This window comes from Acipenser ruthenus, chromosome 3 (genome assembly GCF_902713425.1).
Source record: "Acipenser ruthenus chromosome 3, fAciRut3.2 maternal haplotype, whole genome shotgun sequence".
Taxonomy (NCBI): Eukaryota; Metazoa; Chordata; class Actinopteri; order Acipenseriformes; family Acipenseridae; genus Acipenser; species Acipenser ruthenus.
The window spans coordinates 1088767-1107824 of NC_081191.1; the positions used below are offsets into that span (position 1 = coordinate 1088767).

A 19058-nucleotide genomic window follows, 5' to 3' on the forward strand; every position below is an offset into this window, starting at 1 on the left:
CAATTACACTGTGAAGTCTCAGGATTTTAGTTATTAAAAGGAAACCAAAAAACAAACAAACAATGTACCGCTTTTTTTATTTTAGAAGGTCCTACACTTTAAAAGACTCTTAAAATAACATCAGCTCCCAGCAGCCAGAATGGAAAATGATTTTTGTTGGAGCTCTCTGATCTTGATGTTTTGTGGATCCATCAGATGGGGGAGGCAATGGCCTATCTTCCTAACTCTGGGAATCCCCAATCTCCCATGTGGGGATTAATAGAGCGGCGAAGATCAGCACACGCTGTCCTCTGAAGTGTGTGCCGTCAGCCGACCGCTTTTTTTTCACACTGCAGACTCACCATGCAGCCACCCAGAGCTACAGCGTCGGAGGACAACACAGCTCTGGGCAGCTTACAGGCAAGCTTGCAGGCGCCCGGCCAGACTACAGGGGTCGCTGGTGCGTGGTGAGCCAAGGACACCCTGGCCGACCTAACCCTCCCTCCGCCCGGGCGACTCTCGGCCAATTGTGCGCCGCCCCCTGGGAGCTCCCGTCCTCGGTCAGCAAAGGAATAGCCTGGACTCGAACCGACAACGTGCAGACTATAGGGAATAGTGCTTTTTTAAAGTTAACACATGGGCTGGAGTGGCACTAAGATCCCTTCCTCCAGGTGCACCTCTGCTCACTCACTGCACCTTCTCGCTACTCTCTCCCTGGTTCAACTGCTCCAGCCTGACTAAACCCTGTGATGGACGTAATCCCAACCCAATCACATCTGCCAACTAGATCCCCACCACCATTACCACCACCCTGAGCCTAAAGTGACAATAAAACAACACAATGACAAAAGCCTGAACAGAGACTAAATCTGCAGGGGACCCCGATTATTAATGTGACAGCATGCTCCCAGGCGGTTTGATGTATTCCTACCACCTACACAAATGCACAACTGTAAACGCTATAGAGGGTACCCCTTCCCCGACACATTACAATATATTTCAGTTTCAGATTACGGGGAGACATATTTCCTAGTTGCCCTATTGGGGGAAATTCATTAAGCCAAAACTAGAAATGAAATGTGTAAGAATGCATATTTATCTATTTCAAGTTCTTTAACTTCAGTGGGCTCTTTCAGAAGAGACAGTGTTGATGTAATAACTCTCTAGAGGAAATGGCTTTACAAATTTCCATGATATCTTAAGCTTCCTGAAAAGTAACTAAAGACAGTTTAAATGGGTGTAGCTTAGTTCCTTAAAGAATAAGACGTTGCAAAGCTATACATCATTCAGCAAGGCTTTCTGTGCCCGCCTAAATATCTATTCCTTCCAGGCTGAAAATAAATAATTAAATATATTTATAATACAGATAATGCATTCCAAAAAAACGCTGTATTCAAACAGAAGGAATAGCATATGAGTGCACTTAATAGGTCTCAGTATTTCATAGACCAAAACAGAGGAATACACTAATAGCCCATAGGGACTCCTTAAGAACTGGGGTCTTGGTTCATCTGCAGGTTACCATCACAGACCTAATGAAATGGCAAAAACTGTGCAGCAGAAAGATCATTTCAAATAGGCAGCCAGTGGAAAAGACTTTCAATGGGGCCCCTGATGGAAATTCTATCTTTATAGATATTTAAATCACTAATATAAATTTGCTGGAATGGGACTTTAATGTGTATACCTGCCTGTCATTGTTGAAAAGGCTTTTGCATTTTTTATTGAATTGCTGGCTTTTCTATCAACACCCAGGCTCTAACAGCTGCAGTAAGCTGGTGGTAGCTTACACACATGTTTAAAAAGGTCATATTTAGCATTTAGAAGTTGAATGTGGAAAATGTATTGGTAAAAACAACACTTTGTATATTTTTATGCTATTTTACGTTTAATATAATTTATAAATGCTATTATGATAAATTAGTATACAAATCGCCAACGTTTACTTGTGTTTGTACTGTTAAGACTGGCAAGACTCCCAAAACATCTTCATTCCAAGCATAAATAACTTATAAGCCTCTAAAACATATACTTGAAACCATGGCATATAAATGGAATCCCATCCCTGACCTACATGTCTTTAAAATGTCTTCAACGAAAACAACACCATCTGCATCAACATATATTTCTGCTGATTCTGCAGTACAAGAAAGGGACATTTCTCATGTCTGTTATCATTTTTACATTTAGATATGTTTTTATTTTGTTTGATAATTCACTGATGATGGTGAAACTACTGCTGAATGTCTTTAAAAGGTGGACATAAAAAAAAAATCTACAATTTAGCATTTACTGTTTCTCAGGTCAACATTTAAAAATTTAGGAACATTTATTGTATAATAACACTGTTGAAAATGATCAGTTTTGAATGTAACAACGCCATTTTCTTCTGCTTTAATACATATTGGGCTTGATTCTGATGAAACGAGTGCAATCGCAGATGCAGTGGTTAAAGTCAAACGCGTCTGCCCCGTAGGGCGTGGCTTCTCCAAAAGTGCGATTCCGATCAAAATAAAGTGACAGTGCCAAGCCAATCAATGCTGGGTAGGTTGGGGAATCTGCTATCCAGTCAGGGCCAGGCAGCAATAAGAGACAGAATGCGCTTGCGTCACCGCAAGGCTCCGTTTGGAATGTAGAAGTTGAGATCGCGCGCACAAACACACACACACACACACATAATTTTGATGATAGTATTTGGCCTATACCTTCAACATCTGTATAATTATATTATTATTGTTAATTTAATGTTTGTTTTATTTGCATTAAAAAAAAATTAAAAAAATAAAAATCGAAGTGGCGATCATGTCGAGCGGGAGTAGCACAGAGCAAGAAAAACCAGCGCAAGTCAGAACAGCAAGCAGTAGGTCACTCTCCGAGAGAATACGTAAACCATGCTTCACAACACAGGAGATTGCTATATTAATAGAACAGGTAGAGGCACGTAGGGCAATCATTTATTATTTATAATAATTATGCAAGGTACATTATTTCATGGCATTGACATTACTACATGGAAAGTGTAAAATACTCCCTGATCCGTCTACCAGTCGCAGCAGCTGATTCATTTTCTAGCGGGACATGAGGAGCCACATCACGTTCCCTCTGAGCTTGTAATGTACTAGAGCTTCAATAGAACCAGGGCTTTAATTCTCACTATAAGAATGGAGACGTTCTTTCAACAAGCAGGCAAACCGTATAATACACGAATACTGTATTTACGTATTTTCGGGCGGATTGATTTTGAACAGTGATTAAACATAGTTTGAAAGATAACATTCGAGGTCCTTCATCAGAGATTTAAGCCCTCGTATTTATCAGGTTAAAGGAAATCTCAGATCCATTTTCTAATTCGTCATAATGTTTCAAACTAGTTAAGCTCATACATTATCAGGCAGTGAAACCGATATCTTGTTTCAGATAGTAGTGACTTATTTCAATCACGGAAACAAGTTTACACAGCAGTTCACTTGTTTAAAGTTGCACACGATACACGCACACACACAGCACTAGCAAAAACCAGGGAAAGGAAGGACAGACACACATACATATTTGTTTATTATTAATTTACGAATAATATTGTTAGTTTCTTAAGTTTTGTCGTTTTTTCATCTTTTTCTTTTCTTTTACTTCTTTCTTTGATTTCTTCTTTCTATGTCAGTTCAAGCGCACGCAGTTGTTACTTAGGACTACTTTGCTTTTTACAGTGTGTTCAATTGTTAAAGTTCCTGATTGCACCACTAAATAAACCTGGTTTCAGCGGGTCTTAACACAGTGCTCAATTGTCTATCTGCACTGTCATCAGAATCAATATGTTAATGACACCACTCCCCGAAGTTTATGTCGACATGTGGCGATGGGGCAGGTGCTATATAACGGCGCAGGACATATCTTGAGAATACCATTTAAGCGCAGTGGGGGTTTTTTACGTCTCGGCTCCATTTTTTGCGCCACAGAATCGGGGGCAAGCGCCTTTTGCACTGTGATCACAATACAGACCACTGTGTTTAATCGTGACATTTCTACCTACCTATACCTATTTTTAGAACGTGAAATGCCCTGAAATAAGCCATTTCTTTACAGTGAAAAAACACAACCCTAGTTATAGATGCTGTCACTGAGGTTGCAGATCATTTCCAAAGATGGCCTGTCCTCATGTTGGGAACAGGAAGCCTGAGATGGGGTTGACAGCGAGGCTCAGATGCAGCAGTGAGGTACTGTTCTGGTCTTAGTTAGAGGTGTGACACATTGTAAGGGCTTGTGTGGAATTTCCATTACATCTCTTAGTTACTGTAGTTGCACTGGGGTAGCTGCGAGGAGGTAGACAAAGGCGAATGAGGCTCCATAGAGTAGCTCAATCAAGCTGTTTATTTTTTTTGATCATTTTCCAATCTGGGCCACAGGGCCCACTTTGAACTTTAGGGGAACTTTTCATTGCTTTTTTAAATGTATTTTTTAATAGTAGCAAAATATAACAAACAAGAAACCGGCACCACTTGTTGTTTACATTTACATCATCGGTAGTCAGGGAATAATACAGCATCTGAATAGTTTAGTCTGCAAGTGCCCCTGGTTACTTTTTCATTACATTGTGTCTCCCTCTGGAATTCCTGTTGTAAAGATAAACATTAAACATTTAAAGATAATATCTAATTAAAAATGGTTATCAGCATCTGTGTACAGCTACCATATAGCCTGAGATCAGTTAAAACAAAGATGCAGCGTGTTCCCATAATATTCACTAATCCACATGGACTCGGGTATTGAGGGTTGTTTTTCTTATCTCTGAATGCAAGTGCAAAGCAGAGTGAGATTAGTGGTAATGGACCCTTCACAAAGAGTGTGTTTTTAAGGGTTGTTTTGACAAATAAAATGAAGTTTGATATTTATAAAACTGTCAACATCAATGACAAGGAATGGATGGCTAAGGTATGTAAACTGGGCTAGGTTGGGTGAGGGGTGTAGGGGAGTGGTACTAGGATGCCAGTGTCACTGTCATGCCTTCCCAAGGTGTGGGCTAGTTGATGAAGCACCGAAGACGGGAGGTGCCCACATGATGTCCGCTGCGAAGTGCCCCACCTAGCCCATTGCAGACAGTTGCCATGCTGAGGCGCTAGGGAGGTTTGCCTTTGTGTGTACTGATGCTCCAGGGAGGCTGCAAATAGGCTGATCCCTGGAGCCAGCATTACACTTCAGCCATCAACACCGGGCCAATAGGTTACCTGGTGGAGGAAAAGCACTGAAGGCTCATATACTAAAGTGAAGCTGTGTCTTGCTTGGTCCCCACCACTACTATCTAATTTTATCTGGGAGAAAGCCAATCATGAAGTAAATAACAGCTACGCTCATGTACTAAAAATCAGTCTACTCCCCTGCTGTAACAACATACAATCCATGTAAACAGGACCATTGTTAACAAGATGTGTTATCTCTGTTGATGTCTCTTGTGTAAATGCTAGAAAACAATTTCAGTCTCAAACAGCTATTTTGGCCTTGTTTTCAATTTCTGATCAATTCTAAACACACTGTTCAGTATCTTCAGCTGAAAATCCCAGAAGTAATACTGATGAGCTGGTTTCTGGTTTTTCAAAGGAGGAGAATGGATTTTAACAATATATTGACACAGCACAGGTCCTCCAATCTCTAACCACTGGCATGAAAGGTGCTATAGACTTCTTTGTTGACTACTGTTATCTGCAGCCCAGAGTAACCGCAGGCTGTTGGTACTGTAGAGTGGAGGTTCAATGCAGGAGACGGTGCTGTTTATTGTGTGGAGCCCATGGTGCTGGCTGACACCTTTGTGTTTTGCAGGAGGAAGAGCTTAGAAAGAGTGGAGAAGCCAAATACCAGCATCTCAGCGAGGACCTCCATGTGCTCATTGAAGTATTTGCTCCACCAGCAGAAGCCTATGCCAGAATGGGACATGCACTAGACGAGATCAAAAAGTTCCTCATTCCAGTGAGTAAACCGTGCCTTAATTGTGAAAAGAGACCAACAGTAAAGTGGGTGCAGGGGGGCTTTTATTTAGACAGGTCTGCATAATTCTGATGTCTCGACCAGGAAGATGAGCCAGGTCAGTATGGAGGTTGAATACTGAAATAGGTTAGAAATACAAGTAGCTTTCGAGTTAAGGTGGGAGTGTTGTTGAGGTTGTGGATAAACTGGGAAATCTGAAGGATGCAGCCATTGTAAATAATCTCACTCTAACAGGCTTTCATTTCAGATGCAGGTGAAAACAGATGATTGATTCAGACTTGGAATCCATAAAAAGTCTCTCAAATTAGTAACCCTAAGGCTGAAGTCTTTTCAATTCTTATGAATGAATTCCAGATTCCCCCAAAGTGCAGTGGCCCGCATACAGTAGGCATTCCCTTGAACCGGTTACTTTTCTCCTAGCTGTGAAACTCCCTCGTCTGCACTGCCAAGCACCAGCAGCAAGCTTCTTTCTTCCCAACTACAATCTGCTTGTCATTAACGCTGGCAATATGATGTATCTGAAGATGTTCTGACTGTGTCTTGCAGTTAAGTATTTTATTAAGGTATAGTTTTACACTAGTATTCTGTCTTTAGGATTACAATGACGAAATCAGACAGGCACAGCTTCAGGAGCTGACGTATCTCAATGGAGGATCAGAAGATGCAGAAGTACCAGCAGTCAGAGGGAAACCAATAGCAAGAGGCAGAGGCACACCCGCACCAGGGCTGCCCAGGTAAGAAACACACACAGTGAAACCAATAGCAAGAGAGAGGCACACCCACACCAGGGCTGCCCAGGTAAGAAACACACACAATGAAACCAATAGCAAGAGAGAGGCACACCCACACCAGGGCTGCCCAGGTAAGAAACACACACAATGAAACCAATAGCAAGAGAGAGGCACACCCACACCAGGGCTGCCCAGGTAAGAAACACACACAATGAAACCAATAGCAAGAGAGAGGCACACCCACACCAGAGCTGCCCAGGTAAGAAACACACACAATGAAACCAATAGCAAGAGGCAGAGGCACACCCACACCAGGGCTGCCCAGGTAAGAATCACACACAATGAAACCAATAGCAAGAGAGAGGCACACCCGCACCAGGGCTGCCCAGGTAAGAAACACACACAATGAAACCAATAGCAAGAGGCAGAGGCACACCCACACCAGGGCTGCCCAGGTAAGAAACACACACAATGAAACCAATAGCAAGAGAGAGGCACACCCACACCAGGGCTGCCCAGGTAAGAAACACACACAATGAAACCAATAGCAAGAGAGAGGCACACCCGCACCAGGGCTGCCCAGGTAAGAAACACACACAATGAAACCAATAGCAAGAGAGAGGCACACCCACACCAGGGCTGCCCAGGTAAGAAACACACACAATGAAACCAATAGCAAGAGAGAGGCACACCCACACCAGGACTGCCCAGGTAAGAAACACACACAATGAAACCAATAGCAAGAGGCAGAGGCACACCCACACCAGGGCTGCCCAAGTAAGAAACACACACAATGAAACCAATAGCAAGAGAGAGGCACACCCACACCAGGGCTGCCCAGGTAAGAAACACACGCAATGAAACCAATAGCAAGAGAGAGGCACACCCACACCAGGGCTGCCCAGGTAAGAAACACACACAGTGAAACCAACAGCAAGAGAGAGGCACACCCACACCAGGGCTGCCCAGGTAAGAAACACACACAATGAAACCAATAGCAAGAGAGAGGCACACCCACACCAGGGCTGCCCAGGTAAGAAACACACACAATGAAACCAATAGCAAGAGAGAGGCACACCCACACCAGGACTGCCCAGGTAAGAAACACACACAATGAAACCAATAGCAAGAGAGAGGCACACCCACACCAGGGCTGCCCAGGTAAGAAACACACACAATGAAACCAATAGCAAGAGAGAGGCACACCCACACCAGGGCTGCCCAGGTAAGAAACACACACAATGAAACCAATAGCAAGAGAGAGGCACACCCGCACCAGGGCTGCCCAGGTAAGAAACACACACAGTGAAACCAACAGCAAGAGAGAGGCACACCCACACCAGGGCTGCCCAGGTAAGAAACACACACAATGAAACCAATAGCAAGAGAGAGGCACACCCACACCAGGGCTGCCCAGGTAAGAAACACACACAATGAAACCAATAGCAAGAGAGAGGCACACCCACACCAGGACTGCCCAATGGCTGCAATAATAATGGAGATGAGTATGCTTGTTTGATTTCAACTTCCATGATTGGACTGGTCAGGATTCATACAGAGAGCACCACTGTAAGCATGTATTATACTGTAGTAAAGCTTAGTTAAAAAACTGAAAGGATGGTAATGCACAGGGAAGTGTGTTACAGTAAATGACAGAACAGTATGATCAATGATTAAAATTATTTTATTATTCATTAGATTTAAAAGTTAGCAGGGTCTTACAATCAGGGGAGCGCAGGTTTGCATCCAGGCTGAGCACAGTTCCTGATCTTAGCCTAAGATCTCACAGAGAGCGTTGCTTTGGCCTGCCGCTCCAAGGGTTTTGGGAGAAAAAACATCAGGGATTTCTCCTGACCATGCTGCTGTAGCCCCTAGTGCATATTGTGTTTCCAAAAGGCAAGATCAGGGCTTAAGTTGTTGTGATGTTGGAGAGTTAAGTTAAAGGACAACACTCAATGCCTCCATACATGTTAACAGGCTGTGGGAGTAAAAAAAGAAACAGGCATGTTCCTGGCCATTGTTTTTACTAACTAAATGTTTAATTTGTGTCTGTTCTCAGGGGCAGAGGAGGGATCCCCCCACCCCAGGCAGTGGTACCCCGTGGTGCTCCTGCTCCTAGGTCAGCCCCTCCAGGTCGAGTTTCAATGACGACAGGACGTGGCCTCCCTGCACCGAGAGCCAGAGGGGCCCCCCCACCTACTGGATACAGACCCCCCCCACCCCCTGCACAGGAAACCTATGGAGAATATGTGAGTTCACAGAACACACCATGGGTCCCAGAACCTGTATGAGAAGTAGATATGTAAATGCTTGATCTTTAGGTTGTAAAGAAACTAATTTGATTTGACTAAGATGAGTGCGCACAATGCCAATTGTAATGTTAGTATGTTTCTATTTATTGATTCCAATATTCAAAACATATAGCCTCAGCATTTATCGTTAGACACAACAAATGTGGCACCTAGTATAAACAGAAATCAGATCATGATTGGTTACCTAATACATTGAGAAACAGCAAAAGAACGTCCTTTTGGCAGCGTGACTTTAAGGGCAGGGTCAATCGATTTCTCACGATAAAAATATCTGTAAAACCCATGTAAACCAGAGCAGGAATCGTGCTTGTGGCTCACAAGGTTTCAGCAGTAAAGATCCTGTTCTTCAGACTTAATATCATGTAATCTCCAGCAGAAAGGCGGTACAAAACAGATACCCCCCCCCAACACACACACACGCACGCACCCAATACACACACACCCAACACACACACACACACACACACACACACTCACGCACACACACACACACCCAACACACACACACACACACACACACACTCACGCACACACACACACACCCAACACACAGACACACACACTGTACATTTATGCACTACTTCAACACTAGAACCGCCGTGGTTATACCTACATCCAGCGATACATTTTAAACACCATCAATATTAAAATGAAAGACAAACTATCGGACACAACATGGAACTTCAAATATAAAAAAAACACAATGAACAAATGTAAATTACTCTGTGAATTTTTATACAGTATACTTGCAGTGGTTCAAAGAGACTATGTATTTAGCATTATTTCATATTAACATTTGTTTTAAAATGCATCACAAACAACTGCAAACGGGTCACCTTTATCAAAAAGTAATGTGTATGTTCAATCTGTGTGCTGACATATAAGAGAGGCATACAGTCAAAAGAATGCTTACGTGAAAACAAAACACAACGAGAATCTTTGAAATTATCATTTTTATTGGTCCTATCCTATTATTAAAAAAGCAACATAAGTTGTAGATGTATTAAAAGTATAAACTATTAAAAGCCTTTTTAGGAAACTTAAAATAATGATATTTGAAAATAAATGTATTCCTGATAAGTAAAAGTACACTTCCTAATAAGGAATGATGCAGTGAATATGTCCAGATTAACAAATTCTCTGGAAGTCTTCTCACAACATATATTTAAAGATTGGTGAAGATTGTGAATTTTTTTTTTTTTTTTTTTTAAACATACATTTGTATAAATGTGTATTTGTTTGCCCCTCTTAGCTTGTGTTTTTTATTCAAGTTAGTAGAAACAATTGGGACAGCCTTGGCCCCCATCGGTTTTATAGTTGTGCCTGTTTGCTTTGTGCTGGGCTTGTGTTTTTGATATCTCCACTTTAAATGGTTATGGTTTCATGTCTAGTAGTTGTTGGTAGCTGCATGCCGATCTTTGCCTAGCCATGTTATATAATCTTCAATTTTGAACAATACCAGTTTTTAAAATTCAGTACAAATGTTTTACGTTGTATGAAGAGGTAAGACAGTTAAAATAGTAAATGTGAATTTATTGATAAGAAACGTAAGATTCAAATTACAGACGGAACCCTAGTTAGACAAGCTGTTAAGAAAGACGTGATACTGTATTATCGCTAATTTAATTTCAAATGTCATAAACTATGTTCATTGTTGTTTTGGGGGAAATATCCACACAAATGTAAGCATAAAACTGTAGGACCGACCGCACTCATGGAATACAGCCTGCTGTTTTGAGAATAGTATTGAAACTTGTTTTCAGTACTGTATTCAGTTTATAGTTTTTCCTTTTTTTTAACATTTTTAAAAAAATGTGAAAGCAATGAACTGATATGTATGTGCATACAAATAATAAACACACAGTGCTTCACTTGTCTGAATCAGTTTTACATTTAATGTACTTGTATATAACGCTTCAGTACCGCTGTCAGGTGTGCTTTGCAGAGTGATGTTATATACATTTTTAAATAAACCATTAGAGTGCAATATACTGTATGTACATGTATGGCTGTTTTTGTAAACATCTGAACTCATTAATATGAACCATTGCTAAAAGACCCAGAAATGGACGCAAATTTAAAAGAATGGATCACAAAGATCAACGAGAATACCGCTGCTCAGCTGGAGCAGGATGAGAGGTGGAGACTGGAGCTAGGGCTGCCGGAGCGGGAGCCAACAGAGCTGGAGCTGCTGCTCCAGAAGTCGGCAGGAGAAGCCCAGCTGTCTCCAGCACAAGAGGGAGAAGTCTTGCTTTCTCCTGAGCCAGAGGATCACAGACATCACCCGTGCAAGACAGTCTGATGCGTACAGTCCCTTGCCCCGTCAGTGTGGACACCTGTCCGGAATGCCCGGATCTCCCTCCACTTGACCTTGTGCCCAGGCCACAGCACTGGAAGGCACAGTTGTTTGCCTGGTCCCTTGCTCTACTTCTCCTGGCATCCCAGACGTCACTGCGCAAGAGGTAGATGTCACTACGCAAGGGGCAAACGTCACTAGCGTTCCCCCTGCTGTTTAATGCCTTCCCCCTGCCTGTTTCTTCGCTCCCCTTGGTCTCCCAGATGTTGCTATTCTCCGGAAAAAGCCGATAAAAACATTCAATGTCCGAGTGAGACTGATAGGAGATATCAAGCGGGCTCTTCACACAGTAGCAGCCCTGAGCAGACTGACTGCTCTCCTTTAATACCATGCACGTGGCTCTAAGTTACAATACTAGCCAGGTGCAGGTGATAAGTAACAATGAAATTAATTATCAAAACAATTAACACGTTTTTTATGCAGGGAGGATATTAACTCCCTCCCTGCTGTGCTACACATCCTCCCCCTTAAGTGTGCAACACTGATTGGCCGTACCAAGGCCACTTCCCGCCACCCTTAACCCTTTACGGTCCATTTATTCAGCGCGTCTCAGGCGCATCAGGTCTAATTTATTTTCACACGCACTGTTTAAAAGTTATTCACAGTAAAACAGGTTTAAAAGGCACTGCATATCAACAGGACACTCAGTACTGCATCTCCAGCCCCACCCCACCCCTTGTTCACTGTATTTATCACATATCTCTTCATAGTCGTGCATACTGATAAATTATCTCTGGATCACTCAATTTATCACCAAACTCCTCAATAATGCTATCCAAGTCATTATTTTATTACTATAACGTCTCAAAAAGCTTGGCAAATGTCTGTGATATTCTTTGAGCGCTGGATGCGGAAGCAGCTATCTTGTTTGTTTATGTCCGTGTTATGTCTGTGGTGAAGGGACTATGCGTATTGCTCAGTTCCGCCCCTTTTTTCCGGCTTCTCTCAGCTTCTCTCGGCCTCTCTCGGCCATTGAAAGAGAATACTTTGTGTAATTAAAGGCTTTGCAAGAACACTATTCACACTGCCTAACTGATGCGCTACCAACAACTGTTATAATGACATTATTTTCATTCACACAGTCAAAATTAGAACATGACGATTGCCCGTTATAAAAGCAGTGTGATCAGGGTATAAATAAACGTAACAGCAACGCTGACACAGTAAGCTGTCTTTGGCAGAACTATAGTAGATTCATATAAGCATGTTATTTCCATAACAGTTATATAACAGTTATTATGAAACATATTTGGGCATGTTAATAATTATACACATGCATGATCTTGCTGCTGCTCCATAATGTGGCAATACACACTAAATTGTGCTATTCTGCCAAACTGCTGCTTGAGTGCTTATACAGAAATATCCTCCCTTGAATAAACTAATACAATTCAACAAATACTTACAGCAAGCATTTATTATGTCTACCCTGAAGCGTCCACCCGCTTCCGTGTCTGCCTACTATCCTGTAGTACAGGGCTTCCCAAACTTTAACTTAGGCACTGCAGGCCACTATTAGCACTCCTTAAAGAAAATGACAAATGAAAACCAGTTTAAACCAGTAACACTGTAAATTATCTTAATTTAAATTGTTCTTTTTTATCTTATTTTTTCATTTGTATTTTATTGTTGCTTTTCTTTATTATATATATAAAAAACAGACTTTGAATGTTGTTGCTCCTGCAGTCCACAATCTAGGAACCCCTGCTGTAGTATACAGTACCTCCCCAAACAATGCCCAGCCCTATACACGTTTACTGTGGTATACCTAGTACTGTAAATGCATATCACAAACCTGGCTGCTTCCCCTGATGAATGACAGCCAATCATTTAGGCCTAGTTTTTTTTTCAGAAAACACAACACATTGATAAGAGAATTAAGCATTTCAAGGGCTCAGAACCACAGGGACGTAAGGACATTTTTGTCAAAATTGCATATTATTAAAGCTCTTGATGAGATCTATCTAGTGCCAAAAGGACCTCACTGAAATCACAAACTACAATGAATAAAGTGAGAAAGTAATAAAGACACAACTGCAAAATCTAGGTAAACTTAGGGCACTAGCACACTTACACATCTAACTTTTGAGGATATTTAACTCAGTTAAATTGAGGATTCAAGCAATGAATTCACTACAGAATAAGAACCAGACCATGTCAATTGTAGAAAACCTTGTAAATTATATTTTACAGTAGTGTTTTAAGTATAATTGATGAAATATGACTGTATATGTGAACATTTATATTTTAAAGATAAATATTGATTTATTAGTTGTTATTAAATTGAAGAAAAACAAGTCTGGGATAGAACTAGTGTAGAAAACCACACTTGTATCTACAATGGGTTTTCATTTCAGTGTGTTATTATGAAAAATCCAACTTTTAAGCAACATTTCTGGTGCTATTCTTACTTTTTGAAGTTTCAAATTCAAAAATATTTTTAATTTTCTTCAAAATTAAATTGATACTGTGCATGCGCTGATAAATGGCAATTGAACACAAACAATCAAAATCTTATTTTTGCTCTCCTGTAAAATTATGAAAATGTCACTCTGGTTCTAAGCCCTTGATATGAAACATATAAATACAAGGAGGGACCAATTTTTAGAAACTATGACCTTTCATTTACTTTACAGATTTCAGATTTCAGATTTATGATTTATGATTCATGGTTACCGTGACATTTTTTTTTCAACCCTTCCAAAAATGAAACCCAGAAAAGATTTCATGCAAAGATTCTAAAGGAATAAAATGTATGAAGTGCCTAAACGAACTGATATCTGTTCTATTGCTTTCCTTAACATCTGTGTGCACCTCATTCTAAGAAAATATATTCGTAAAGATACAATTTAATAAGCTGTAACAGACAGCACCATTCTTTCAAGCGTTCAAGTCATTCAAGTTGCTGAAATTCAAACAGAAACCTTTTTTTGGGGACCGTGGAAGGGTGGTGGGCAATTCACGGACACAAAGGAGACAGAACTTTGTATGTAACGCCGCTCAGGCACACTGATTTATTTTTACCCGCTAAGGGCGCTGTTGTCCGTGGCCTGAATATTGGCAACAGTAAACAGGATCACGGGGTTAACAATACAAGTACACAGTCCAGTGCACAAACAAGTGCTCGAAAATAATAATGAAAACAAAAGGTGAAAGAAAAAGGGAAAATAAAACACATTAATAAAACTACAAACAAAAGTGCTGCTTATGCAGTGCCCCCACTGCTGCTAAGCCGGTCAGCACGGGCCTCCGACCTACGCTCAGTGATCCTATACACTTGGGTGGCCAGAGTTCCCCGTACAGCTAAAAACATCCCCTCGGGTACTTGATTATTTCTTCTATTTTTCTTTCAATTATTTTAAGGCAGGCTGTTTTCCCCAGCCAGGCTTGCCTGGTCCTTGATTTACACTGACATCTTCTGTCAGTGTCACTTTTCATTCCCCAACACGGCCACCCGAGTGCACAACCGAACGCAGTTCTTACGGGCCGAGCAATCTCCTAAGGCTCCCCGCAACCTCTTCCCCACCTCTCCGTGTCATCACCATGACTGACAGGCCTATCCTACAAGACTGCTGCCCTCTACCTGCAGTACCACGCATGTGCCAGATAGTCAGTCCAGATCTCCCCAACTGAATTACAGTACAAGCCTTGTCAGTATAAACAGTGCTGAATGCTGAAAATGCAAAGGTTATCTCACCCGGAAATAACTCTGCCCACATACACCTGACAGCAATGTTTGATCATTCCAAGGTAGCTAGCAAAGACAGGAGCTTGCAGGAAATGTCTTTATAGCCAGCTGTGCCTGATCATAGTTAAGCCACAAACTGCTCCCGTGATACTGGCACCTGTGCATCATTGATAGCTTCAACATCTGTCGCAGAATAAATGGGTTGAAGTAACTGAATATTATGGGTAGATTGAGTGTCATGTGCACCTTCTGTTGAGTTGTGTTTAACTGTCAGGTTAATTATCTTTATTTAGTGCTGTGGTGTGTTTTACGTGGGTTTATTTTTATTTTTTAATTTAATCCAGATGAATACATTGTTTCTTTTAATCTCTGGTATGTTTCTGTTCCTTTCTGTCCCTCCTTCCTCTTCCTGAACTCCTTCCTCTTCCTGAACTCCACAGCACTGTGTGTCTCCAACGCTGCAATGCAGGGCCCTGTAGTTAATTTGTCTTTTAAAATGTGATTTCCAAAGGCAAAGAAACAACCTTCCACATGTTCTGTGTGTGTATGTATATATGAGTGTGTGTGTGTGTGCAGCCACCATCAAAGATCGAAGATAGGGATCTGTCAGGATTATGTTAGATACTAAATGGATAGCTAAACCTGGAAAAGGTAACATTGGAATAGTATTGTCCTGAAAAAGTCTAGTGTTTTGGTTGCAGCCTTCCAAAAGTAGTAGTGAATAATTTACGTTTTGTTCTATATTTTTGTATTTCTCTTAGGCCCAAATCATTTACCAAGTCGATAGAAAAGAGAAAGCGATGTTAAACTAACAGAGATATTGTGCTGCAACAGTAATATCTATCGAATTAGGCGCTCACGTTTGATCCTTTTTTGCAGAGGATTTTACAGTGACTTTTTGACTTTTTTTTAGCACAGCTCCATTTTGGACTTGACATTTTAATAGCAACAAGAATAAATGACCTCTTGGTGCAGCATGTTATCTTCCTTTATCACTGTATAAATCCAGAAACAGCCTCAGAGGGCATCCTTAATCTTTGACAGCGTGGTCCTCAGACAGTGCATACAAATGAAGATGGTCCCTCAAGACCTTCCGCTGCATCTCCCAACACAAGCGGTGGAGTACAAATGCAAAGCAGTGAATGAAAACAGGTAGATTCCTCAGCAGCAAACACACTCTTAACAACAAATGCAAAGCAGTGAATGAAATCAGGTAGATTCCTCAGCAGCAAACACACTCTTAACAACAGCAGCAAGAACCAGGTAGTCATACACTAAAGTAAAATGTAAAATGTAATGTTTTCCCAAATGGACCTGTTAGGCTAACCCTACTTTTATTGGAAATATAACTCAAGTGCAAATGCATATTTTAATGAAGTTGCAGTTCAATGTGGGTTTGTTTGTTTGTTGTTGTTGTTATGGTTATAATAAACGTTACACATTGATTTTTCACAGTTTTTGCTCAGCATGAAGAGAGAAAAAAATACAATACAATACTGTAGCCAGAAAAGTATGTGCAAGACCACAACAGAGAGGATGCACTGTGTGAAGCCGAGAGCTTCCAGTTTTATTGACACTCATTATTTTCCCCATGGTGAAATATTATGAATGAATGTACAGTATATAAACATACATATTAACCTGACCTATAAGAATAGCGAGTCATTCGATTTTCTTGGCTCAAAGCATTTTGTTATTTGGTATCTAAGCAACACAGAGAAGATATGTCCCTTACTTGAAGGGGGCTAAGGGCGCAGGTATTGCATATCCCCAGAAAACTGTGTAGTGGAATAAAAGACAGGGTACTTCAGCCAGTAAACTGATGATGCTTGTTTTTCCTTTTTATTTTATTTTTCTCCATGCACTGAAGAATCTCTGAGCACTTTACAGTTTAGTAAGAGTGTAACAGAGCAAGATGCAGAGAGGGTGCAGGCAATGTTTCCCTGCTTTCTCCCAGAACACCCTGGGGGGCACACTGGTGCATTATGAAAAGTGTCAGAAACTTTAACAGTCCATTAGGGTTTCATTTAAAGCACAAGAAAATGAATGTCACAGTCGAATATAACACAGGGGCTTTCTTTTTTATTTTGTTTTATTTGTTGCAGTCTAGTAAACCTCACATTGATATTTGCATGTGCATACAGTATATATTGTGATATGTCACTTCATTCAGGTAGAGCAGCTATTTTATGGTTGGTCATGTTGTATGGAGTTCAACATATTAATATCGTTCGTCATTTTCTGTCATTGTCACCTGCAGGTTTATTTTTTCATGTAATCTCCAGGTTGACGTACGTTTGTGTTGAGCAACAGCCAAATACTTTTTTATTTTTTTTTTATTTTTTTAAATGCAGCTATAAGAATTGCTGTTTGTGAATATCAAGCATTTACTATTGACTTGGAATCCAAGCCCATATCTGTAGCTGAAGTCCTTTCTTGGGAACAGCACAGCTTGATTAATAATTCAGATGTAAATAATCCATAAGAGGGCAATCTTGCAAGCGCATCATTATCCTGTATTTTATTTTCCTTATAAGAGTGTGCTATGAAAACAGTTTGGTTTCATTCAAACAGAGAGAAATAGAAATAAAGAAACAATAATCTGAGAAACACGATCAGAGGGGCTCATTTCACGGTCGAAAAATCGGTATTCTCTTGCAGAAAAGCAACCAGTCGGTATCTGTTGCTTTTCTGCAAGAGGATCCACCTCTAAACACGTCATCAGCAAGCACATAAAGGCTTTGTGTGTTATTCTCTCATGTCGCTTCTGTTGTTTCAGCCTCCTCCACCCCAGCCACCACCACAGCATGCCTCGTCCCGGGGGCAGGGGGTGGGGCAGGGGGCTCCTAGCTACGGCACTGGGATGCATGTAACCGTTCATGTTTTTCCATCCGGCCTTATACAGGTAGCCTTTGCGCACCCACAGACGAGGCCTCCAGCCAAATTTATTATTCACTCGGGTCTGAGCGCCAAATCATCTACAATTGCAATCAATAAATCTCATCCATGGCAGATTCTACGTGCTGAATTTCAAGATATTTCACAATTAAACATAATATGTATTAAAGCAGACAATAATATAACTGTCACATTCAAAACTGATCATTTTCTCTACAGAGAACAAATGTTCCTAAATATTGAAACGGTAAATGGTACACTGTAAAATATTTCATTTTTATGTCCACCTTTTAAAGACATTATACTTTCGCCATCAGTGAATTATCAAACAAAATAAAAACATAAATAAATGTTGAAATCACAAGAGACACATGAAATGTCTTCATCATTTCACCTGAAGACTGAATTTGTTCCACCCCTTCAGTGGCTTCTTTCCTATCATGAAACATCCAGCTGCTACACCTTTTGACTGAGATGAAATGACCCAGGAAGTGCAAGTGTAACAGGAAACCTGAGAATAAGCATTGAAACTGGGTACTTTATTTAACCTTTAGTAGTATATCAGTTATTAAAATAAACTTGTGTTTCTTTCAAAACTACACCTTTGCCGATCTTGGCTGGGGTGCTGGGGTGTAAAGAGTCCATTGATTTATCAGTGGGAACAGAGATCGGCCACTGATCTTCAGTCCTCCCCATGGCGACATTCAAATTGGGCATTTCAAATTGGTACAAAAAAAGGGGTAAAAAAAAAAAAAAATATATATATATATATATATATATATATATATATATATAAATATAAATTAACTCACAATTAAGGAAATATCTCATGTTTCTATATGCAGCAAACAACTCGACCAAGATTAAACAATGCAACTCCAGTATAGCCCAACCAAAGGAGATATGGAGATACACAGTAATACAAATACAGTATGTACATACTAAAAGAGTTTATATGAAGAAAACTGAATATAGCAGCTTGAAATATAAGTCTTATTGAGAAAGGGTTGAGGTAATAGCCAACAACATCCTGAGAGGAATTACAAACAGGCATTGATGACAAAAATATGGAAAACAATATGCTTCATACTCTGAGCACAGAGACACTCTGTTATATATTG

General features: G+C 40.7%; 1 protein-coding gene across 2 annotated transcripts in view; it reads left to right on the forward strand.

The window, feature by feature from the left end:
• Nucleotides 1-19058, forward strand: part of LOC117394998 (KH domain-containing, RNA-binding, signal transduction-associated protein 3-like) — a 168230-nt gene that overhangs the window by 102546 nt on the left and 46626 nt on the right. For both annotated transcript variants that reach the window (XM_033993813.3, XM_033993812.3), the window contains exons 4-6: nucleotides 5788-5934; nucleotides 6547-6686; nucleotides 8743-8932. In XM_033993813.3, coding sequence (XP_033849704.1) covers nucleotides 5788-5934; nucleotides 6547-6686; nucleotides 8743-8932 — 477 coding nt within the window. The remainder of the gene's footprint in view (nucleotides 1-5787; nucleotides 5935-6546; nucleotides 6687-8742; nucleotides 8933-19058) is intronic.